Source organism: Neolamprologus brichardi, chromosome 11, assembly GCF_056152115.1.
Source record: "Neolamprologus brichardi isolate AB-2024 chromosome 11, ASM5615211v1, whole genome shotgun sequence".
NCBI lineage: Eukaryota > Metazoa > Chordata > Actinopteri > Cichliformes > Cichlidae > Neolamprologus > Neolamprologus brichardi.
In genome coordinates this window covers 1,664,512-1,676,075 of record NC_142114.1, presented here as the reverse complement: position 1 = coordinate 1,676,075, position 11,564 = coordinate 1,664,512, and the positions used below count along the sequence as shown (strand labels likewise).

General features: G+C 39.9%; 2 protein-coding genes across 4 annotated transcripts; one reads left to right on the top strand and one right to left on the bottom strand.

The window, feature by feature from the left end:
* Positions 1-279: 279 nt before the first annotated feature.
* On the top strand, positions 280-10,758 carry seh1l (SEH1-like (S. cerevisiae)). Of its 3 annotated transcripts, XM_087847939.1 has the most exons (10): positions 281-500; positions 936-986; positions 1,109-1,255; positions 1,339-1,550; positions 2,155-2,253; positions 5,818-5,958; positions 6,125-6,279; positions 8,479-8,632; positions 9,943-10,065; positions 10,399-10,469. In XM_087847939.1, the coding sequence occupies exons 1-9, from the start codon at positions 390-392 to the stop codon at positions 10,022-10,024; spliced, it is 1,152 nt and encodes a 383-aa protein (XP_087704065.1). In that variant the 5' UTR covers positions 281-389; the 3' UTR covers positions 10,025-10,065; positions 10,399-10,469. The 3 variants fall into 3 exon arrangements, with proteins under 3 accessions (XP_087704063.1, XP_087704065.1, XP_087704064.1); XM_087847937.1 differs by lacking the exon at positions 9,943-10,065 and having other exon boundaries at positions 280-500; positions 10,399-10,758; XM_087847938.1 differs by having other exon boundaries at positions 9,943-10,536.
* LOC148100430 (uncharacterized) lies at positions 2,369-4,334 on the bottom strand. The gene has a single exon (XM_087847936.1). It carries the CDS (start codon positions 4,221-4,223, stop codon positions 2,940-2,942), a length of 1,284 nt encoding a protein of 427 aa, XP_087704062.1. The 5' UTR covers positions 4,224-4,334; the 3' UTR covers positions 2,369-2,939.
* Positions 10,759-11,564: the final 806 nt, after the last annotated feature.

Here is an 11,564-nt window from a genome sequence, read left to right as displayed (position 1 = left end):
TTTAGTAATAAAGTTAGCGAAGAAAAAAACTGTCAGTTGGATCAAACCTGGCAACCGCGCAAGAGGCAAGAGCAGTAACTTTGACAGTATATTACATACTATATTTATTTTGGCAGTTGTGTATCAATAAACCTATTAATCTGTCTGTTCAAAGTAACTCTGGCTGTAGCACTTTTTCGCCAAATAGCTTTCGTTATATTTTATCTTCTTATAAAGAACCCCAAAATCGCATTGAGCTGCTTAAAATTTGTGTGCATGCGCCGCCGTGTGGTCAATAGCTTGTACTACACACAATCACATTACCGCCAAATAAACACAGCACAAGTAGACACATGACAGGCCTGCCAGCTAATCGTCCCAGCTAGAGTTGCCGGTACATAGTTGTCATCATGTTTGTTGCGCGTAGTATCGCGGCAGATCATAAAGATCTAATTCATGACGTATCGTATGATTTTCACGGCCGGAGGATGGCGACTTGCTCCAGCGACCAAAGTGTCAAGGTGAGCTGTACATCATAGTTTGCTAATGTTAGCATTAGCCGTTACAGCTAGCAGGATAGCCTTGCCCACATTACTGACACTCTCACTTTACATACTGAAATTACTGACTCGTTTTCCTGCAGTCGTTGACAGACGTGGCATGAGGTTGTTTGAGAAATCTTCCGCTGTTTCTTACACTCGAGGGAAATTATCTCAGTTTAATATGCTAGTCTGTTAGCTCTGGTGCTTGTAGCACACGAGCTAGGCTGGCCACAGATAAGTTCTATAGCATAGTAGTGTAGTTAAGCACTGCAGTTTTCCGACAGAGCTATCGATGTAGTGTTTATTATGTGACGACATAATAAAGGACGTACATACAAATGTCAGTGCAAAACCGGTGATAATTGTGCACAGACACGTGAGGAGTATTCAAGGTTGTGATTTTATTCCACTCAGGTCTGGGACAAAAGTGAGAACGGAGAGTGGCACTGCACAGCCAGCTGGAAGGTAAACCACCATAATTTCCTTTTCTTTTTTATTTATTACTTTATGTTTGTGTTTTTGAGTATGAACACAGCATGAAATTCAAAGTATCGATGGAGTTAATAGATGAATGCTGTTATGTGCAGACACACAGTGGATCAGTGTGGCGAGTGACCTGGGCGCATCCAGAGTTTGGACAGGTTCTAGCTTCTTGCTCCTTTGACAGAACAGCTGCTGTTTGGGAGGAGATCGTAGGAGAGTCCAATGACAAGCAGAGAGGACTGAGCCACTGGGTTAGTACACTTGCATTACATTTTCCATTTAACATAACTGTTTATTAGATTTCACCTGAGTGTTTCATGTTGGGCTTTTTTAGATTAAGAGAACCACGCTAGTGGACAGTAGAACTTCAGTGACCGATGTGAAGTTTGCTCCTAAACACATGGGTCTTATGCTGACCACCTGCTCTGCGGACGGGGTGGTGAGGATCTACGAGGCTCCCGATGTGATGAACCTGAGTCAGTGGTCCCTGCAGCATGAGATCTCCTGCAAGCTCAGCTGCAGCTGCATCTCGTGGAACCCCTCCAGGTTAGACTGCCGGTTTACTTTGTGTAAGGAACCAAGATGAGATTCAAATGTAGAGAGCAGCTGTAGTGCTTTTATATTATTTGCTTGCATATGTTAGAACAGCGGTCCCCAACCCCCGGGCCTCGGACCGGTACCGGGCCGCGAGAGTTGAGGCTCAGGTGTGAAATGTATGGTTTTCAGCGTTATTTTGTTATCATTTTTATCGTTAACTCGGTTTTCCTGGGTCTCTTTACGTGTGTTATGAATAAATCTTCTTTTTTTCGGTACCGGTACTAGTTTTATTTTGTTGTATTTATCCGCGACACCTTAAAGGCCGGTCTGTGAAAATAATGTCGGGCATAAACCGGTCCGTGGCGCAAAAAAGGTTGGAGACCGCTGTGCTAGAACACATTTTCAGTTATTGTGCTTATGAAATAACACAATTACTATCACTAATTCTTTCAATAAAACAGCTTACAGCTAAACTTAATGTGACTTATAGACATGCAGGTATGACAACATCATGAATAATGCTATTCAAGTATCACTTGACTTTTTCATGTGTATGTAACACCATGCTGATAACAGTCTACTGGTGTAACCATGCGTTGTCTCCTACCAACAGCTCACGTGCCCATCCTCCCATGTTTGCTGTGGGGAGTGATGACAGCAACGTAACATACGGTGGGAAGGTTCAGATCTACGAGTACAACGAAAACACACGGTGGGTATTCATGAGGTTTCAAGAAGAAAATAAAAGACAGATCTGAATGTTTGAAAATGTTTTGGAAAAATTCTGTAAAAATGAGATGAAAAATACTCAAAGGATAAATTCAAATGGTTTATTTAGATAAGTTGAAAAAAAAAAGTTAAACAAGCAAGTAAATGAAGAAACAAGGTAAAACGAAGTAATAATGAAGAAAGTTAAACAAGTAAATGAAGGAAAAAGGTAAAACGAAGTAATAATGAAGAAAGTTAAACAAGTAAATGAAGGAAAAAGGTAAAACGAAGTAATAATGAAGAAAGTTAAACAAGTAAATGAAGAAACAAGGTAAAACGAAGTAATAATGAAGAAAGTTAAACAAGTAAATGAAGAAAAAAGGTAAAACGAAGTAATAATGAAGAAAGTTAAACAAGTAAATGAAGAAAAAAGGTAAAACGAAGTAATAATGAAGAAAGTTAAACAAGTAAATGAAGAAAAAAGGTAAAACGAAGTAATAATGAAGAAAGTTAAACAAGTAAATGAAGAAAAAAGGTAAAACAAAGTAATAATGAAGAAAGTTAAACAAGTAAATGAAGAATAAAGGCAGAGGAGAGAAAACCCCAACAATCCCCTCTGAGCAAGCACTTGGCGACAGTGGGGAGGAAAAACTGCCTTTAAACGGGCAGAAACCTCCAGCAGAACCAGGCTCAGGAGGGGACAGTCAACTGCCGGGACTGGTTGGGGGGGTTAACAATCAGGTGAGGAGTAGCGTCTCTCCGGAACAAGTGGAACCATTTTTTCTTTTTTTTCAGGCACTTTTCCACGAGCGCTTTTTTCTCCAGGATGAGATTTCTCAACTCATCAATGGTTTCTGTGTTTTCCTTTTCAAGTTTCTTACATCTTCGTTCCACCTCTTCTAATGTTGCTTGTGTTTCTTCAAGCTTGTCTTGGAGTTGTTTGGATGTTTCCTCCTGTATCAGCTTGTTCTTGTGCATGTCTGCATTTCTCTGTTGCACTTCTTTGTGCTTGTCTTCCAACTGCTCATTTTTTTTCTGGATTTCTTGGAGCGTGAGCTGCAGGTCTTCATGTATTTTGTCTTCTTGTTGTTTTTGTGCCTGCACTTGAGTGTTTTCACGCTTCAAGTTATTATATTCCACCAAAATCCCCTTAACGAGCTCTGAGTTGTTTCTCGCATTTTGCTCGATCCTTTTCTGCAACTGTGAGCAGCGTTTCTCCAGTTTGTCCTTTTCTTCTTCCACTTTAGTTGCTTTGTCCTCCAGCTGATTACAAAGCTCGTGCAGTTTTAGATTTTCAGACTCAAAGTCCTGGACGATACGCTTTCCTTCTTTCAGTTTTTCTTGTTGTTGGTCTTTCTGTTGAAGAAGGTCTTTATTTTGGCGCAGTGTTTCATCCAGGCTTTCTTTCAGCATTCGGTATTTTTCCTGCATGCTCTTCAGTTCGTGCTGCATGTCTCTTTGCTTTTTGTCCTGCTCTTCCTTCTGTTGGAGGAATTCTTTCTTTTCTTCCACAGCTTCATGGAGCTGTTTTTGGAGGAGCTGATTCCTTCGGTCCATGTATTGAAGATCCCGTTGTATCTTATCAGTCATCGTTTTCTTCTCTTGGAGCTGGTTGGTCATTTCTTTTAGTTCTGCACTCTTTTCCCTTTTTTCTTTAATGAGGTGCACAATCTGCTCTCGGGTCTGAGCAAACTTGATTCCCCAGCCCTCATTGATAATTTTTATGTCCGGCTGGCGCTGTTGTCTGTCTTCCAGCTCTTTATTTTGGGCTTCCATTTTTTTACACTTGTCCTCCAGTTGAAGTTTCTCTTCTTCAATTTGTTGCATTTTTTTCTGGAGAAGGTAGTTTTCCTTCCTACTCTCCTCTAACGCCCTTTGGAAGGATGAGACGCTATTTGGGGAAATTGGCCGGCCACGCCAGGAAGGAGAGGCGGCGTAATCTTTTTGAATTGGTTGTTTTTTTCTTGGAAACATGTTGGAGTTTCAATACAATGACTTTAAAAAGCTTTTCAAATGTTTTTGTGGTGAACGTTTTGTTGGCTGCAAACACAGATGCTGCTGAAACGAACTAAAACTTGCTGTTGCTCACCCCTATTTAAGGAAAAACATCAAAGGACGTAAGATTCTTAAGATGACATCATCCCTATGACATCATCACTCCCTAAGCCAATGAGATTGTCACAAGACATTTTGGAATGGGGTATTTTTTTTTAAACTGTTTTCAAACTTAACTTAAATTTTCAGTGTTTCCTAGTTGTGGACTATTGGTTAGTCCAGCCAATTAAGAAATTAATTGTCACAAACATCCCTAATATTATATAACAGACAACAGAAAACAAGACAGTTTTTTTTTTCTACGCAATAGAGCTATAATAAATTTTTTTTTAAATTATCCTACTTTTTATAAAAGAGAACATTTATTAAAGAATATGTATTTAATTAAAAAACTCTGTTCATCTAAAGCAGGGGTCAGCAACCTTTAAGACCCAAAGAGCCGAAGATCCATAATTGGCCTATCCGGGGTTGAAAGTCTCGATAAATGCACGGCGTTTCGCCGGGTACACCGGCTTCCGCGAGTGTGACGCTTATAAAATATAATTTTATTTGTATATTGCAAAATCACAATAAGCGTCCAATTTAGAACTACAAGTTTAAAAAAAAGAACTAACATAAATAAAATACACTTCAGCTAAATACTAATTCATTTTCCCAAACCACGCGAAGCCGCACTATAAGGACTAAAGAGCCGCATGCGGCTCCGGAGCCGCAGGTTGCCGACTCCTGATCTAAAGGGTATAACAAAAAGGGTGAGCTTCCTGCTCGAAAATGAAATGTCCCCACTGGGCAATCGTGGCTCACGAGTTAGGAGTTTGCAGATTCGAGCCCTGGCTTGGACAGTCTCGGTCGTTGTGTCCTTGGGCAAGACACTTCACCCGTTGCCTACTGGTGGTGGTCAGAGGACCCGCTGGCGCCAGTATCCGGCAGCCTCGCCTCTGTCATTGCACCCCAGGGTGGCTGTGGCTACAATGTAGCTTACCATCACCAGTGTGTGAATGTGTGTGTGAATATCTGATGAGAAGACATTAATTTGTTGGTGTTTGGTGCAGTTTTCTTGTTTTCTGGGTTGTTGTTTATTTACAGCGGAGATGAAGATCTCTAACAAGTTGATTTGTTCACATTTGCACATCTTAATTTTTAAGAGGAATGTGTTTTTTGAGTTTGTACACTATATGCATGTAAGGCAACCGTTTCCTTTTTCACTATTTTTGTGTGCTGCGTTTTTCTCTTTTAACAAAAGGGGAACAAAAGACATTTAAGTCGACCTAAGATGATTTGTTTACATTTTTTCCAAGGTCTTACTGAGGTGATGCAAAGTGAAACATGCTTTCTTCTTTTTTGGTAATGTGCTGGAAAAGCTTGAAAATTGACCTTGAATGTGCTTAAAAAGTGCTTGAATTTGACCCTGAAAAATGTGTATGAACCCTGTGTTATTAGTGATGCACTAACCATTGCATTATGAAGACATACCAAAATAAATGATAGATTTTAATATTTATCTGTTTAAAAGGAAATATGCCAAAGCAGAGACACTCATGACAGTCACGGATGCGGTTCATGACATCGCGTTTGCTCCAAACCTGGGAAGATCTTTCCACGTGCTCGCCATTGCAACAAAAGATGTTCGAATATTTAAGCTCGTTCCGATGAGGTGAGTGTTTGCACTCTGTCTTATGGAAGGTCACAATGCACAGAAACTGGTGGAGTCACACAAATACTGCACTAAAGCCCTGCATGCAGTTCATGAGCAGATGTTCTCTTTTTAAGATAAATCAAAATAAATATTCAATTTCCTGTTTCTTGTCTGCTCCTGACAGGAAGGAGAGCACGTCCACAGGACCCACCAAATTTGAGGTGCAGATTGTGGCTCAGTTTGACAACCATAACTCCCAGGTGTGGCGTGTGAGCTGGAATATCACCAGCACCCTGCTGGCCTCCTCTGGGGATGATGGCTGCGTGCGCCTCTGGAAAGGTGAGGGGGCTCTTAACAACTGCTTGTTTGTCTTCCTTTTACTTCAGTGACAGCTTTAGTAAAAGCTGTTTAATGAGGCTGTTCAGTGAATAGTACTTCACTCATAGTTGGCATTGGTCATTTCCAGAATAAAGGATTTGTTGGTTCAACTGTGTAAAGAAAGCTGACATTTTTGCACAGGTTCTCATCAAACCACAACAACTTTTTTTTCTCTACTGACTGAGGTGCAAATACCTACTTGTGAATACATGTTGTAATCAGGTTAACCACTGTGTTTGTTTTCAGAGTATTGATTCCAGTAATCAAGCAGACTGATATTGGCAACCATTATGTCCTCCAGTTAGGAAACCTTTGCCCTCCTACCAAGCTTCAGGCTTTGTAGCTGTGTAGCAGCAGTTGCTGCTATTAATACTAGGAATATTGATTTAGTCATAGGTTCAATTGTGCAGTTATTCAAGTCATTCCACACCAGATAATTTGGAATTGGTCCATAAGTTTATATGAAGTTGCTTCTTGTTTCAAAAATATTGGATAGTAGGGGTGGGGGAAAAAATCGATACTGTGTAGTATCGTGATATTTTGTTTGCTAATAATGTATCGATACAGGGACAGCAGAAATCGATATTTTGTTACAAAAAGGTTTTTGTGCTCTGACTTCAGAGCATGTTGATCCTTTTTCTGAGCAAGAATCCTGACATTCCTTCACTGTCCAAATGTGTTTAACTTTTTTTATGGCAGCAATAAACATGACAGTTTACTTATTTCAATTTAAGACATGTTTTATTTTAATTAAGTTTAAAACTTTTTTATTTAATGTAAAATTATATTTTGTTTTAATTTACTTTCAAATTCTTCAGTTGCTGAATGGGCTGCATAGTTTTCATAAATTGCATAGTTCAGAATAGCTATAATTGTACCAGATGGTTGCATTCAGTTAAGTTGGACTAGACTGTAATACAAACCGTTCAGTTTGTCAACAATAAAACTGAAATGAGAGAAAGACTGAGTGTGAGACTTTATCAATATTCATTTTATCTAATAACAAAGTTTACCTTTATGTACAGAATCTGAATATCGCAAAATATTTTAAAAAATTGCAATAATATTGTATCGTGCATTAAGTATTGTGATAATATCGTATCGTGGGATGTATGGTGATTCCCACCTCTATTGGATAGATGGGATGCTGTAGTGTCTGTAACTTTGGGCGTTGCCTGGATGTTTGATCTACCTTGATCCATAGTTTGGTCTTATTCAGGTGTGTCTATATACTGGTAAATGGACTGATACTTGTATAGCATCTTTCTACTTGGTTTATAACTCAAAGTGCTTCACCAAAACACACATTCATACAGTGCTTCTATCTGTTTTTCCAACATCTGCATACACACTCACACTCCCGAGTATTCAGCCTGGTGGAGTCAGCGAACGATTATTTTATTTTTTTATTTGGTTTTAGAAACCAATTTTAAAAGATCTTAACAGTTTGTTTGCGCTGTAGCAGACTTTGTTTCTATGCTCATAACCAAGCATCCTGACTGAGCTTACCTCTGTGTTTGTGTGATGCAGTTTGTATCAGCAGCAGGAAAAACCATAGCTTCTCTTTTCCAGGTTAAAAAAATGTCATTTTATTTTGTTATGAAATGTATGTCTTGAAGGTTGGGCTAAATAGAAGTGTCAATTTTTACAAACTCCGTGCATATAGTACATCTGTTGATACACAAGTATAGTCACAGAGTTAGCAGTCTGTCAGCATTTACCTCTGCTTAGTTCTCCACATCCTGCTCTCCTTTTCTGAGAAATATGTTTTTAAAGCTGTTAAGTGCTACCTCCGAGTCCATGTCTGTTAAATGGTGTTGCTGAGCCAGCATTACACACTGGTTTTGTGATCGTTTTTACACTGACACAGATATGGGAGGGCTTCAAAAATCTGAAAGGAATGAGCTCAAAGAACTAAAGCTGATAAATCCCTTCACAATAAATGGTTGTGCAGTAACTGTGTTCATAGCAACAAGTAGATTATCAAATGATTTGTGTGCTTCAGCAAAATGCACTGGTCTGGAGGAACACCAGATATTCAAGTGGAGAAAAGAGCCCCACTTGAATATCCTATGACGGTGAAAAGTTCAGCTGTCAGATTGTCCCCCTTCTCCTTTGTGTACGAAATAAATGCCGACTTTTCCTTCTGTCTCTGTGCAGCTAACTACATGGACAACTGGAAGTGCACCGGCATCCTGAAGGGAGATGGAAGCCCACTTACAGGTTCATCCGGTCAGCCCTCAGCCATGAGTACTGTGCTGGGTTCCTCTGTTCAGTCTTCCCAGAATGCGCTGAACGGGATGTCTGCAGGAAGGTAGGTGGCGTGGCACGTCTGACGCCACTCACCCAGCCCTGCCCAAGCCAGTCAGAACTGACAACTTTGGTTTTTTAACGCCTCACCCTGACTGGGAGTACAGCTGCTTACTGACAAGCGTGTTGGACTCGCACTGATCCCGTGCTGCACTCATGCAAAGAGCTTGGCTTCTGGTTTTCACCACACAGGTTATCTACATTGTGCCTGTGGAGCCGGATGTGTTGTGGTGGTGACTTCCTCTCAATTTATACTGATGCATGTAATAAGAATGGTTCCACTTTGCATCGTGAGTGCAAGGGCTAACTGTTTTCTTAATATATAAAAGAAAAATAAATGTGTTTATATGAGTTTGATACGTGGCCGTTATTTCAATTTCTAGAGCTATTTTAGGATACAGAACAGAAACATTGTGCTGTTAGGTTGTATTCTGTAAATGAATTTGATCAGCTTCAGTCAAAAGCATCTCAACATTTGACATCATGATTAAACCGAAGTGGAGGTTCTGAGCCGATAGCAAATATCAGTCTTTTGACTGTTTTTGTTATTTATTCCTCCCATTAGTTCTGCCTGGTCTTTTTAACCAACACAAAATGAATATCAGCTGCTGATGTTGATAAGTACCATATTATATTAACAGACATGCTGATATCACCTGATACAGGCTTTTGGCCAACATATGAATGCATCCTGAATATTTTCTCCTTATTTTTCTCTTTTGGATTTGAATGTATCCTTGAACAAGTAGTGCCAAACTCTTTGCTGAGCAGAAAGGACAGCTTGAATGCGCCGTATTAACAGAGTGTAAACACACACAGAACGAGTGTGAATACAGCCACTGCGAGCCTTGAATGGAGCGATAACACATTCCTCTTTTTATACAAATGAAATGTATCCACACCTGTCATTACTTCCTATTGAAACCATGTTTGGTCTGCTGGCTCAGCAGCTGTTCTTGTTTTTAGCATTCATTGTTCCCCCCTCATTCGCACATGAAGCCTCAGCAGTTGTTGCACGAGGAAAATTTGAACGATAAATAAGTTGTGTCTAAGCTCAGAGTGTGGCTGTATTTATGTTCAACTCCACCGTAACCTCAGACCTAACAAAAATTTGTACCTACGTGTTTTTGACTCAACTTGTGATTCCCCTCTAACCCGAGTAACACAATATCTGTGTATTGTGAGCCAGTTAACTCAGTTCAGTTGAATTTAGGCGTTTGCAGAGCAGCGTGTGGAGTTTTTCATGTATCAGAAACAAGTGTGAAGTGAGCTTTGTTTGAAGTAATGTGCTGTTGTACTGCTTATTGCATGCAGGATTGGCAAGAGAGCTCCCTTTGCTCCTCCCCTGCGGCAGCTGACCTCTCCAAAGATATACCAGCCACCCGCATATTACTAACGTGTCTTGTGCATCAGCTCCCACTTGCCCATATTTAAAATGTAAGACTCTGTAACACATTTCACAAATGGATACTTGGGTATTACTGACTGAAACTTAAATTTTTGGCAACAAATCTGGCATGAACTTTGCAAAACATTGATTCCTTTCTTTTTGTGCTTAAACCTTTTTTTTTTTATTTCTTTTTTTTAAATGTCACTGTCTTCCCTCTTACCCTTTTAGTGTCTGGACCAAACATGCATCCTTCTCCTTTTAATTTCTCTTTTTTTGCTTCCTTTTATTTGTTCACCCTCTGTGTATTCCCTGTGTTGTCTTTTCTTTCCGTCCACGTATTTGCCGTCTTTGTCTCCTCCTCCTTCTTTTTCTTACTTCAGGTATTTCTTTCCTCCTCTGGACCCCCCTAGAGCGGGTATTGTGTATGGTCACCTGCTGCCTCCTTCCTCCCTAATAGAGCACTGTGATACTGAGCCCATTCAGCCTCAGCCGCAGCCTCTTCCCCACAGGCTGTCCTCCAGGGCACTGCTGCCCTTACCAGAAGCTGAAGGGCAATGATTTCTTTTTCTCTTCCCCTGTGTGTTTTAGTTAAATAAGACAGGGTATTATTTTTGAAATAGTTTTGGATGAAAAAGAAAATTTACTTCATTTCTAATAAAGATTTTTTTTTCACTTTTCTAAAGGTCTGTTATCTTTTTTTCCCTCTGCATATTATTGAAAAAACCTTTGGAAGCTCTAATGCGTTGGTACAGAGAGTCATTTAAATAATGTATATGGTATTGTGTGAATAATAAACTCAGCATTTTTAAACTAAGCTGATTTTTTTGTTGTTGTTGTTGTTGGGAGGGGGGCGCCGATCATCGGGTATTGTTGGCTGGTAAATTGGAAAATTTCAGTCAGTTGTGTCTGAAAGGGGGACATGTTTGTCTTTCTGCTTATGGAAGTCTATAATTAGAATGGGTGGAAGTAAGACTCAGAAATAAATGATATAAAGGGGGTGTTATTTTTGACTGCTTCTCCTTTACAATCAAAGAAGAAGAAAGGCATAGTCATTCCACATGATTGACTGGAAATAATATGATGGTCATCTTGGGCCAGGAAGTTTTTAAAAAAATTTTTGTCCTAGCCATTTATAAAACTCGGTGATACCTGGTAGCTCTTGGACACTGATGTGTTTCTTTAGGGCCTAACCATTAGTTGCATATTGCGTTATACAACTCTTCCCTTTTTAGTGTGAACAGCTGTCTTTTGGCTGTGCTATACATTTCCTTGGCGTTATTTGTGAAGGATCACATGTCAGCAAGGGGCTATTCTCCTGCCAATGTCGCTCCAAAATTAGGCAAAACTGACAATATATGCCATTAGTATTTCACAGAGGGCTAACATTGACAGGGAGGACATTTCATATCGTGGCACTCCTAATAAACGGAACGCATGGGATGTGGGATGATAACTTTTTCAGCAGTCAGCTGTTTGCGACCCTCGACACTGTTGCAGCTGTTTGGCAGGACATACGATACAAGAAAATCCTCACTTGGCCATTAAC